The sequence below is a fragment of the Mustelus asterias genome, chromosome 9 (genome assembly GCF_964213995.1).
Source record: "Mustelus asterias chromosome 9, sMusAst1.hap1.1, whole genome shotgun sequence".
Classification (NCBI taxonomy): Eukaryota; Metazoa; Chordata; class Chondrichthyes; order Carcharhiniformes; family Triakidae; genus Mustelus; species Mustelus asterias.
The window spans coordinates 105213582-105227473 of record NC_135809.1 but is presented as its reverse complement, the minus strand read 5'-3'; the positions used below and the strand labels follow the sequence as shown (position 1 = coordinate 105227473).

Below are 13892 nucleotides of genomic sequence, written 5' to 3'. Positions count from 1 at the left end.
ATATTTACAATCTGATGCTGAAGCCTAAGCAAAGCACCGAATGGCATCCTCGGTGACTCTCTGTGATGCAGTTTGCATCTTAACCAGCTGACCGTAGCCAGAGCCTCTCCTGTAATTATTTCTTCTCTTCCCTTTGCATTATTACCTCAGGAGTCCCCCGAAGATTTATCCATGGCTCCTTCCCCGTGCTGCTGTACATGTTGCCCCTGGAGAATGTGAATTGAGAACATGAAAGGTTAGGTTCCACATATAAGCTAGGAGCTTCTACCTCTACTTTTCCATAGCCTTTGTGTTGTCTGTCTTTCTTGAATAAGCCACAAATACTTCCAGTTCAATATTAGGAAGACCAAATTCATAATCATCACTTGTTACAAATTCTGTATCCATATTAATTTCTAGACATAGTTATGTTGGAGCAGACCATAAGCCTGCAACCTTGGTGTGAGACTCCGTCTCAAGCTAGCTTCCGACCCTGTCTTTTTTATATATCACTAAGATTGTCTGTTTCCATTTCAGTAACCTGTGAAATGGGAGCAGATGTCGGTCATTCAGCCACTCAAGTCTGCTCTGCCATTTGATAAGATCATGATGAATCTGTTTGTGTTTCAAGTTCTACATTCCCATCCACCCACAATAACCTGATTCCTTTGCCTAACAAGAATTTATCTACTTCTGCCTTTAAAATATTCTATAACCCTACCTTTTAAAGCAGAGAGTTTGAAAGTCACACAACCCTCAGAAAAAAATTCTCATCTCCATCCTAAAAGGGTGACCCCTAATTTTAAAGCTTTGGCCCCTATTTCTGGACTTGCCCACAAGAGGAAACATCCTTTCCACTTCCAACTTGTCAAGAGTATTCAGGATCTTTATACTTCAATCAAGTCACCTCTCACTCTTCTAAACTACAGTGGAAACAAGCCCAGTCTGTCTAGCCTTTCCTCACAGGACTATCTACTAAACCTCTTTTGAACCACTTCCTTAAATAAGGAGACCAAAATGACCCACAATATTCATGATGTGACCTCGCCAAGGCCTTGTGTAATTGAAGCACAACATCCTTAGTTTTATATTCAATACCTCTTGTAAATAGAAGATCACATTCCATTAGCTGTCTTAACGTTGCCAGCTTCAACTTGTCTGTCAAACCTAATTGTGCATTTGAATTCCAGATTTGGCAGTCTTTGACAGACTCCATCCTCCCCACTCCAGTAAATTCAGCTCACCTAAAACTCTACTGCCCACATCAAGTCCTGTTCACCCATCTCCACTGTGCTTGCTGTGTAAAATTTGGCTTCTTGGCTTCTCCTAAAACATCGGTCTCAAAAGTTCAACTTCTCCACGAGTTAATACGGTACATGTTTAGGACCAGTTGAAGGTGACATTGGTATGAATCGAAACGAGTTCCACTTTATCAGAAGTGTTTAACCATTCAGGTGAATATGGATTGAGGCTTCAAAAGCCTTTGGATGGAGAACACTTCAAAAATTGTGTTTAAGTTGTGCAATTTTATTTTTCTTTTCAGTTTTGAAGAAATTTACAAGTTCCAAAGACAAATCCTTCGAGTAAAAGATCGTGATGAATTCCCTATGATCCTTGTGGGTAATAAAGCTGACCTGGAACATCAAAGGCAGGTGAGCACTATGAAGTGACATTTCTGAACTTTTAGCTTTGTTCAGTGGAGGCAACACAAATAAAATGAAAAGTCAGGTGGCTTCAGGCATTATTGATTTTGATTTTTGATGTGTAGCTTCCTGATGTCTGCACAAATGTCAATGAATATAGCCTATTTTGGCTAAAATGGCAAATGCTTGTTGCAAAAACACGATGAATGGCAGATGGAGTTTAATTTAGACAAATGCGAGGTGATGCATTTTGGTAGATTGAACCAGGGCAGGACTTAGTCAGTTAATGGTAGGGCGTTGGGGAGAGTTACAGAACAAGGAGATCATGGGGCACATGTTTAAAGCTCCTTGAAAGTGGAGTCACAGGTGGACAGAGTGGTGAAGAAGGCATTTGGCATGCTCATCGATCAGAACGTTGAATACAGGAGTTGGAATGTCTTGTTGAAGTTGTACAAGACATTGGTAAGGCCACGCTTGGAATACCGTGTGCAATTCTGGTCACCCTATTATAGAAAGGATATTATTAAACTAGAAAGAGTGCAGAAAAGATTTACTAGGATGCTACTGGGACTTGATGGATTGAGTTATAAGCAGAGGCTGGATAGACTGGGACTTTTTTCTCTGGAGCATAGAAGGCTGAGGGGTGATCTTATAGAGGTCTATAAAATAATGAGGGGCACAGATCAGCTAGATAGTCAATATCTTTTCCCAAAGGGAGGGGAGTCTAAAACTAGAGGGCATAGGTTTAAGGTGAGAGGAGAGAGATACAAAAGTGTCTAGAAGGGCAATTTTTTCACACAGAGGGTGATGAGTGTCTGGAACAAGCTGCCAGAGGTAGTAGTAGAGGCAGGTACAATTTTGTCTTTTAAAAAGCATTTAGAAAGTTACATGGGTACGATGGGTATAGAGGGATATGGGCCAAATGCGGACAATTGGGATTAGCTTAGGGGTTTTAGAAAAGAAAGGGCGGCATGGACAGGTTGGGCCGAGGGGCCTGTTTCCATGCTGTGAACCTCTGACTACAAAAACATGTATTAAAATTAAGTCTAGAATATTCATAATCCTCCTACATCTTGGATTTACTTCAATCCAGTTAAGATTTTTTGAGTTAGAGGAAAGAAATGAGTATAATCAACAAACGTAGAATATGACCAACCATCTTCTGTACACGTTTCACTTAAGCATATGGAGAATTGTAAAAACATTTCCTTTACCTCTATTCTGCTTTCAGGCCCAGACAGTTAAATGATTTCCCTTGATTCTGTTTTTGGGTAGGGATTCTGACAATTTTGTTTCATGGTACTTCACATTTTCCAATTGGCCTTCGAGTTAAACTATAAATAAAGTGTTACCAAGAGACATAAAGGAATTCTACCATGTTGGACTACTTTGGTATTTTCAATGGTCTAAGTCACACTTTTGGCCTTTCTACAGCTTTCTTTCAACAGTAAGTAGAAAGTTTAGAATAGTAGAATATTCAATATGCATTTCCAAACACACTATTGAATTCATGAATGTAATGCTGCTAAGTTCCTTTTCAGGCACCAATTGTATGTCATAGCCTTATGCATTTATGGATCACAAGTGTTCATGTAGTTGTGTTTATTGTACTGTTTGCAATGGTGTGACTATTTATTGCCTCTAGCGTATGCTTTACTGTTGATGTCTCCCAGTTGTTCATGGCAGTGTTTAAAATTAAATCTACAGTTGTGCTTTGAAATATTTTGCTCTTGGTGATGACTTTCATGTAATTGAGCAATGCAAGCAACAGGAAATCAAAACGTATTTATGTTGGCCAAAAGTGTTAACAGTATTTATGAGAAATGAATAACATTTGAAGTAAATGACCTTTCGTTAGAATGGTTATAGAAATTCTTGTGTTTACTTCGATCTTGTTTGATTTCATGAGATTGGCCGGGAGTGGGGTGGTAAGATGCTGCTTCAGAGAGTCAGTGCAGATTTGAGGGGCCAAATGGCCCACTCCCTGCACGATAGGGATTCTGTGATCTTTCTGAACTTGAGCAAGAATATACAACAGGCTAAAAGGCCTAGTATATGGAAAGGATGAAGAAATTGATTTTTTTTTTTTTTGGACAACTTGAGTAGATCAAGTGACGAGGAAGCCTGGGTGAAGAGAATTACTTAAGTTCCTGATATGCAGTGCGAATTAATTGTTTTTCCTGGCTTCATTTCCATTTATGCAAATTTAACTTTTGGCACTGGAGAGGGAGAAGCATAAACTGCTTTGTTCAACTTGTGTGAAAAATAAAATTTAAATCCTATTGTGTTTGAGAGATTAAAATGGAACTTAAGTGTCTATATAAAATTCTTTGACATTACATTTAATTGAAAATTCTGGCTGTATTTGGAGTAAGCCATCATTGACCCCTGCCCCATTGCCGGCCTGCACCCGGAGCGCTTTGCAAAGCTCAGTTAGAGCACCACATATTTGAATCTTATTTACATAGTTTGGCTGAAAAGATTGGTGGGAAGGTATACCAGATCATTTCGGCCGAACTATTGATATCACAAGTATGTCGATGGGCGAATATTTCCCACTGTTCAACGGCAACTATGTGTACTATCATTTGAGATAAATAATGATGGGGTCATACCAACTGAACAGAATAATTATTCGGCCTCATGTAGTGTCCTGCATTAGCACTGCTATAAATTTTTCTGCTCATGCTAATTGAGGTAATGGAAAATGGAGGAGGCATTTCTTCCCACCAACAGTTACAAAAAGGAAAATTGGAGGCCAGTGTAGCCTTGGTTGCTGCCACTCCACCTACTGATTATTGAGAGAGCAGCAATGGGAGAAGTTCCTGCCCTGAACAAACAGTGTGGGCAGAGAAGATGCAGAAGCATTTTGCAGTTCCATTATATTGCATTACTGATGTATATCTATGTTTCTACATCTATGGAATAACCAGTTTGGAGCCAACTTGGTTTTAGTAATTTGGTGGATTGTGAGTGTACATAAGGTTAGAACTTTGTAATTTTTGGAATTGTTTTGCATCTTACTGATTTTGGTTTACAGTTAAGCTGAATGGCATATAAATAAGCCTAAATCAAATCAGAGTTATAGTTAGGTTTTTAACATCAATATTTGGTCAGAAAACGTAGTATAAAAACCTTGCTTCTAGGTTTACAACTCTAGAGCTTCTCTGGAACAAAATACATTCTATACTGGACAGATGTATTTTCCTTGCTTATTTGTTTTAAAATGTGCCTCCTTGCTGACAGTGCTACTGCTAGAATCCAGTTCCACGAAGATCCATAATTCTCTTGTGCCCACCCAAGTGACCGTTTGTTATTTGTGAATCTCTAGAGTGGGTATCAAGAGCCATAATAGTTTTATTTGTTTCTGTTGTTCTTGGTCACGTTTTCTCCCCACACCAGTGTTCCCACATGTGCACCTTAAAGTAAGGATCACTGGTTGGGGATCAGTGGTAGATATCAAATCTTTCAACCCTGGATTAAATTTCAGAAGGGATACAGATGCTGTTTTATTTCATTCTTGGGATGTGGTTGGCACTGGCATTTATTGTGCAATAAATTGCAGTATGCCTTTAATATCGAAGAATATTGATGATGGCTTCTTGAAAATCTCAAACTACTACTCTATTACACTTTTCTCTGCTACCTCTTCAAAACATTCAATGAAATTGGTCATGGCAGCCTTTTTTTGTGAAAACCATGCTGGCTTCATATTTTCTGGTTTCTAAATTGTATTCTTCCCTTTCCTTGTATTTTCTACTGATGTGCTGGGCTTCCCCATCATCGAGGACGGGGATATTTGTGGACCCCCCTCTTCTGGCTAGTTCAATTAACCACCATCTTTCATGATTGGATGTGGCAGGGCTGCAGAGCATTGATCTGATAGTTGGATAACCAGAGTGGAATCAAGCAAGACTGCCAGGGAAGAAACACTTGGGAGTGGATGATGTAGTTGACAGTCAAAGAACAAGAAGAGGTCATGTTGGATGATGACTGCAAGTTCGATCATCACCATAGTCACTGAGGATGTCATTTATGACTCAGCCTGTATCATGCTGCAATGTAAACCTGATTGGGTGATGGGAAGTGATGGTGGGGGGGAAGATCATTATATGAGATGATAATGAGGGTTTTGCACAATATGTTCTTCTTGTAATGTATACAGGGTTATTGTCATTTATTTTATACAGATGAGCAATCAGCAAGCTTTCCTCAATTTAATGAGCAAAGCTACTTTGAAGCGGGCTCATCTTGTGGGGAATGTCAAATTTGGATCAATTTATATTTCCAAGGGTAATATTTGCCCTTGGAATAATTTCTCTTTCAGACTAAATATTGTACACAATGCCATTGCTTCCAATAAAAGCATCATAAGTTTAGAAAATGTGTATTTGCTCAGTTTAACCTTTAGATAAGTATTAGATGTATCAAATGTTTACATATTCAATTGTGTAATCTGAGTAATTGGAATTTTAAAGAATTTGTTGGAGGGTAAACACTGGCACAGCAGTATTATTAATCATGGCTTACTTGGCTGTGTTTTATTCCAGGATTTGATCACAAACCTTTTGGTTTTTTTAAACCACCTCCCTTTTCCAATGTTGTTTCTTTTCTCAATATAACTTGTACAGAATACTCAATTTCTTTGCAGAGTGGCTTTTTTTCATTGGTTAATCTAATGTTTATTTTTAACTCCACAGGTGACATCGGAAGAAGGGCAACAACTTGCTCGGCAGCTCAAAGTAACATACATGGAGGCTTCAGCCAAAATTCGATTGAATGTAGACCAAGCTTTTCATGAACTAGTCCGAGTTATAAGGTGGGAATTGTTAGCATCTGAGGGTTTCTCCCCTCGCTTTGGGAGGGATAGTAGCGAAGCATTCAGAATTGCACTGGAGAGTAAACCTCAACGTAACTTGGAATCCTCCCACAAAAATTCTGATGAGATTCACCATCATGGCTTAATTGTTTTTTTTAAGCTCTGGATTTAAAGGCTTATGCTTCAAGTTATTTCCTTGAATGGAAAGGGACTTATCGGGATGTACAACAGCAGCAAAAATGCAATTCAAAATTTTATTTTAGAATGACATTTAATCAAATGTTAAATTGCGGTGGCGGGAAGAATGGCGAAAATGCAATTGGACATTGAGGGGGGGAAATAATTTGTGTTTAAACACCAATGATTAATTCTTGTCCCTCTGGATTTCTCAATCTTTGCACTTTTTTAAAGTTCACATGCTGAGAACAGTCTGTGATCATTGGTGGAGAAAGCAAAACAGGACAAAGCAACCCATTTGATTGCACCCCATCCACAAACATTCATTCACGCCTGCACTGATGCACAGTGGCAGCAGTGTGTGCCATCTACAGATGCACTGCAGAAGCTCACCAAGGCTCTTTTGACAGCACCTTCCAAACCCACAATCTCTAACATCTAGAAGGAAGAGAACAGACATATGGAAGCCCCACCACCTGGAAGTTTCCCACCTAGCCACTTAGTATCCTGACTTGGATATATATTGCTATTACTTCAGTGTTGCTGGGGCAAAATCCTGAAACTCCCCAACAGTACTGAGAGTGTACTGACACCACTTGGACTGCAGCGGTTCAAGAAGGCAGCTCACTACCACCTTCTCGAGGGCAATTGGGAATGGGCAGTGAATGCTGACCTAGCCAGTGGCACCCCACCCCATGAATGAATTGTGAAAATAGCTGACTTTTGAGTGACTTCTTTTCAGCATGCCATGGTTCAATATGTATGACAAAAGAATTTATATTGATTGCTTGTCAAATGTAGGAACTCATTCAGAAATAGTTTGGCTAAAGGTAGAGATTTCTAAACTGGGGACAATACCTCTGAAAGCACACCGGTGCTGTCAGGAAGTATGAGGGTGATTGGCTTGCTGAGAATGAGGGCCATCATTGCAGTTTAGCATACCCAGAAGAGGGTCATTATGGGCTGATCTCAGCAAAGCTGAACATATAGTAAACAGTGATAAGTATAGTAGCAGACTTTACAAAGACACAGACAAATTGATTAAATTGGAAGACGTGTCAGATGAATTTTAATGCAGGGAAGTGCAAAGTGATGTTTAAGGGTTGGTAACCAGAAGATGAGTCTAAGGTAATTAGCTAAAGAACCAGAGGCGAGATGAGATTTTAAAAAATATATGGCGTGAGTTATAGTGACCTGGATTGCACTGCCCCATGGGGTATTGGAAGCAAATTCAGTAGCAACTTTGAAAATGGAATTTGATATTTGGGTGACGAAAGTAAATTTGCAAGGTTATGAAGCAAAAGCAATTGGATTGCCCATTTATTGAGCTGGCTTTGGCATAATGGGCCAAATGACCATCTTCTGTGCTGTTTAATACTGCAAAATTCATGCTTTCATGCCGGGAGGGAATTATTTACTATTGTGTTTTTTCCTCTCTCTGTAGGAGATTTCAAGAGCAAGAATGTCCTCCTTCTCCAGAACCTTCACGGAACGAAAAAGACAGTAGTGGCTGTCACTGTGTTCTGTTTTGAGATGTTGTTTCCTGTACTCACCCAACAGCTGCCAAACCACCTGTCCCTATTTCTGCCTTCAATCATTTTGTGTCTATCAGTATTGCCTCTTTACCTGCATGCTTACTGTTTGGTCGCAGAGAGCCTTAGTCTGATGAAGAAGTTGGCTGTGTTAGGCTCTTGAGGGGGGAGAGAATTTTGTCACCCCTCTTTCCTCAAGGCCAAAGGTTAAATTTCAAGAAAACAAACACTAAGGCTGCTACTTCGAATGTCACACAGTTCTGTTTGTTTGAGGAATGATATTTCTACTAATCATGAAAGAAAATTTGGAATGTAAACACAGTTGATTTGAGCTAACTTGCCTTGTGAAGTGTTTAAAATCCATGCTCACACGTCTTGTCCAAAGTGCCATTTAACTTCTTGTGGTATGGTTACATGCTAATCAGCTATTGTACATAGGGATCCTTTATTTTCAAGAAAAAAAAACCTTATAAATTGATAAGAAAAGGGCAGCAAGTAAGGGTGAACTGGTTATTTCTTTGCCCTGGATAACACACACAGAAATAAGCCTTAAACAACACCTCATTGTTGCTAAGAGTCTCTGAGTTTCATGTAATGCTGCAGTTTGTTCCAGTGGCCAAATCCAGTCAGTCTACTGTATTTATTTTAAACAATCCAGAGAGATTTTCAAGAAATAATGTGGCCAAGAACCTGTGATCTCACTGGATATGAACATTCTAGATTTTTTTTAAAAAGCAACTTCACATCATTGTTGAGGAGTTCCAAGTCTTTCTATTTGTCTTCCTTTTGATGTGAGAATATTTCGGGATAAGGGATTCAAAGTGCTAAATTGTAGTTGATTTTTCCTCATGTAATATAAAGAGATGGAATTGATCCTTCCATTGATGAAGATGATTAAATGTTTTGCTATATACTTTTATACATTATTTTCTTATCAAACTAGTTAACAAGTATTTTTATATGTTTGTAAACAAATATGCTTTCATGGCATAACTTGTGTATATGTAAAGATGAGTATTTAATTCTCACATTTCACTTTTAACTGACAAAATTATAGGTATAATTTACAAAACTGTGGTAGTCCTTTCCTAATGTCCCCGTAGGAGCTGGGTATACCCAGCTGTATGTGGTCATGTGCCTGCAAAGTTGACCTACAGAGTTTAACTTGATTTTTCCAGAATGCTCCAACCAGGCATTGCAGAAGATGGATCTATTATGTAAAAGTGTGGAATCTGAGAAACTCCTGCTGATTTTTTCTTTTGGGTTTGACTGTGAGTGGGCTCTGAGTACAAGTTCAGCAGATTTGTAACTTGGTTTGAGATTTGTTCTTTGAGCTGGATCACTGAAAGGTTGTACACAACTATCCAGATGGTGACTATACATCAACTCCTTGAAGTTTGGTCTTACTATATCCTTGTATAGCTTCTGGTGCTAGAATAAAAGATGATTAATTTAGTGGAAGACCTATTTATCTTTGCCTCTTTTGCTGCGACATTTTTTCCTTCTGCTAATTGGTGTGTGAGGCTCAAGATTTATTTGTAATCACTGCCTTTGACATTTTATGACTGTCAATTGGAAGGTAGGTTGGTGCTTTTTCCTGTCTTCTGAGATGAATTGTTCCTGTTAATATGCAGTCCTGATGTCTGATCGCAAAAGGTTGGCAGTGTGCTAAGTTTATCAGCTGTAGAATATTTTTGCAAAGCTTCCATGCATTGTGTATTTAACCATGCAGATGGAATAGTATATAAATCACAGGGTTTGCCATTTCATTGTTGCAAAGAATAATTCTGTGGGATTTAGAAACTTAACGTTTCAGAAATGGGATGAAGCTTCACTTTGTGTTGGTCACTAGAACACATTGGAGAGAATTCCTCATGGACGGGTAAATAGGTTAAAAAGCTGTGGGCGGGGGGGGGGGGGGGGTGGGGGAGGGGGAGGAGGTTGGTTAACCTTGCTTATGTTGAGTTAAGTCACTACAGGCGTACCACAAAATTTGGCTTGAGGATGAAGGTTGTCAAAATTGTCTTTGGAGTTGCCTTCCAACATCAAGTTGTGTGTTTGATGCCTTCCAACATCAAAATCTGTTGTGTGTTTGAATATAACCATGAATTGTAATGTTGCAGATAGGGAACAATCTTGCCTTAAGCTATTTGGAACTGCAATTCAAATTGAATTCAGAATTTCAATATTGCTAAACAAAAGAAGCCATTCCGCCTATCATATGTGTGCTGGCTATTTTGGAGCATTTCAATTAGTACCATTTCCCTGTTCTTTACCCATAGTTTTTATTTGTTTTCCTTTTCAAGTCCACCTCCAATTTCTACTTGAAAGTTTAAATGTGTGAACATGTAAAAATGAAGGGCAAGGAAAGGCCAGTCAATCAATTTAGAACTCCTTTTAGCACCCTTTCAGGGGGAGCAGTTTAGATCTTAAGTCAGCACAATTCTTACCTGTCCTATTGCCAATCCTTCTGTTTGCTTTTACCCATGATCTTGTCTGCAGTGGAAACAGTTTCTCTCGATTTGTTCTGGTCTTCATTCTGATTCTGCAGAAAAATATTATGCAAGATTTGGCACTAAATTGCATCATATTTAAAAATACACAACATGGCCACTGTCAAGAAATACTGCTAATGATATACCAAAGTAGTTGGAGGAAAATAATGTTTGTGTGTGATTGCTTTCTAAAGAAAGGAACAATTCGGCCTTTCACATGTCCCAAAACACTTCACAACCAGTCAAGTATTTATGAAGTGCTGTTTTGTTGTCGTATCGGAAGGGGCTTTGCTGTGTGCAACCCGGCATACAGCAAAGCCCCTTAAACAGATATTTTGTGTTTGTGATTTTAGTTCAAGGATTAAGTTTGATTAGAACCATGATCAGATGTCCTTTCTTACAATACTATCAATGAATCTTTCACCACTGGATGAGAACAAAGAGCGTTTTGTTTAATGTTCTGTTCAAAAGATAACACATTCAGCAATGTAGCCCTCCCTCAGTACTGCATTGAAGTATCGGGTGAAATTGATGCTTAAGCTGCTGGAAGGGAGCTTGAGCCCACTGCTTTCTGACTTAGTGAGGTCAGAATGCTGCCATTGATCAGAGGATGCCTTTTAAAGTATTTTGTCTGATTATACATGTGTTTTTGTTTAATTTGTTATTGAGTGTCACCTTTAAGCCATTTTGGTTTCACATTTCTTTGGTTACCACAGAGCCGAGGCTGTTAGGGCAGAATGGCAATGCAAATGACAGGATGTGGGAGTTGCACTTGACTTAGGAGCAATGAATGCTGGCATTCAATGTGAAAAGAGAGGCATACCTAATTTTAAGCATGAAATAATGTGTCTCCCCACCCAAAAATCAATCTGGCCCACAGCTAGTAATTTCATATGGATTATTAACCAAGATATTGTATGTATGTAAAAATAATCAATCAGTGTAGTTGAATATAGGCTTGTTTGAGTATCTATGTAGAACTTTCACATGGGGAAGCACAGTACTTGGAACATCAGATTTAAGTGCATTTACCAAGATATTCACTGGGTGATGGGATGATAAATGGATACCTTTTGTAAGCCACACTCAGCAATGGGAAATCATAATCAGTTCCCTGAATTGCAAGGAAGGTGTGGTGTAAGATTAAATTATGATCACATCTGCAGACAAACCAACATGAGCACATAATTTTAGCAAATACACAATTATCAAGATTAAACATGAGACCCATTATACTTAATCTAATATCAGTTCAAAAGAGCAATGAAGAATACAATTGAATAAATATGGCAGTGAAATCATGCCTTTTCATAGTTTTGTTCAGTTTTGGTTACCAAGAACTGCATCAGGTCCTTGGGGAAATTCTGCAGGCACGTCTGGGTCGAGGCCCAAGACATGTTAATGATGCAGAATTGCCTGGGCTGATTGACGCTTAAATAGAATCCATTTAGACTGATGGAGAATTTGGACTTTTAAGTCAGATTGGGTTGCTGGGCTTGATGGTACTTACAGTAAGAGTATTAAAAGCAATGGGATCTGTACTTTGTTGACCACTGACTCATGCATTTAACAGTTTGTTCAAGTTTGGGATTGTTCAGATAGATTTGAGGGTGGTCCACATGCTGCCTAAATTAAGGGGAACAAGTCAAAAGCAAGCTATAAACAGTTATTTAGTCTGACATTATAGGCCATTTGCCAGATAAATTATTAGAGATGCACTATGCCATTTGCAAAGAGAAGAAAGCATTGAGAAACACAATTTGCTTATGAAAATTAGGATCTTTTCTCAACTAACTTGGTTGATTTTTTTTTCCCCCCCCAAGTGCTCACAAATTTTGTGGATGGTGGTAACCTGTTTGATAGTGTGTGCCTTGTACTTCAGTATGTCTGTGATAAAGTCCTACACAAAAGGCTGTTCAGTAAAGTTGCAGCCTGAATAATAGTCAAATTTTAAACTGGACTCTGAGTTCAAGGAGGATATTTATTGATAGAAGCAATTCTGCATGGGTTTGATCACTTGAAATTCTTAACAATTTCTGTTGCAGCTGTTTCTGTCCACCTTTATTGATGATTTTGATGGAATGCATCAGGTGTATAGGCCTTGCATTTGTGGATGACACCTGTGTGTGTGGCAATTTATGCTTTTAGAAGGAATAAACAAGCTGGAATCTTTAAACTGATGAAAATAGATTCTGTTCAGGGGTTAGAGATTTGAGATGATTTGGGTAGGGAGGGGAAGAGAGATGTAGGGGGATCTGAAGGCAAAATAAAATCATAGAGGTAGGTTCAGTACCAGAAAGTATATTTCAAACATCATTTGTAGATGGTTAACACATGCAGTGGTTGTGAATTTGCCCTTCAAAGGAAGCTGGACAAGTTGATGTGAGTGGAAGGCATTTCAAGTTATAGAACATCATAATGGTCTCCTGAACTTTATGGAATTTCCTAAAATAGCTTTGTTTTGTGTCCCTACTTTTTGCTGGAACACACAAGATCTTGGGTTAATGATGCCTGCGAGAGCAATATTTCAGGATGGGGCCGGCTGGATGATCCAGTTAGGTTTCATCCGTTTTTTTTCTCTGTTGTGCCTCTTCTGATCTTTTAACCAGAAACCGAGTGCTTTCTCAAAACAAAATATAGGGTGCCACATACTTATGTTAGTAGCTATATACAGAGCAAGGTAAAGAGGTCAAGAAACAGCACTTCACTCAACTATCCAATGATTAATGGTAGCTGGCGAACTTAAAAGGGAAGAAGGAATTTTGAAGGAATGCATAAAAGATATTTGGATTAGAGTAGAAAAACTGACATTCTAAATTATAGTTTAGGAGAAGAAGCAAAGCAGATCAATCTCATTTCATGTAATTGGGATGCTCAAATTGTCATTAATGCTACGAATTTTACTAATAACTGAACACATCTAATTTTTCACTGTAATCACAATCTTTATTAAAATGAAACCAGAAATAATGCCTCTTTCCAGTGCGTTCAGGTGGAAGATTAAAAAGTTGATTTATTATCACAAGTAGGCTTACATCAACACTGCAATGAAGTTACTGTAAAAATCCCCTAGTCGCCACACTCTGGCGCCTGTTCGGGTACACTGAGGGAAAATTTAGCACGGCACCTAACCAGCACGTCTTGTGGACGGACTGTGGGAGGAAACCGGAGCATCCAGAGGAAAAACACACACACACAGGGAGAACGTACAAACTCCACACAGACAGTGACCCAAGCCGGGAATTGA

General features: G+C 38.8%; 1 protein-coding gene across 1 annotated transcript in view; it reads left to right on the top strand.

Annotated features, from left to right (window-relative positions):
- Positions 1-9620, top strand: part of rras2 (RAS related 2) — an 89742-nt gene extending 80122 nt beyond the window's left edge. The window contains exons 4-6 of the mRNA XM_078220746.1: positions 1523-1631; positions 6323-6441; positions 8063-9620. Of these exons, the coding sequence (XP_078076872.1) occupies positions 1523-1631; positions 6323-6441; positions 8063-8150 (316 nt within the window). The 3' untranslated portion in view covers positions 8151-9620. The remainder of the gene's footprint in view (positions 1-1522; positions 1632-6322; positions 6442-8062) is intronic.
- The last annotated feature ends 4272 nt before the right edge of the window (positions 9621-13892 follow it).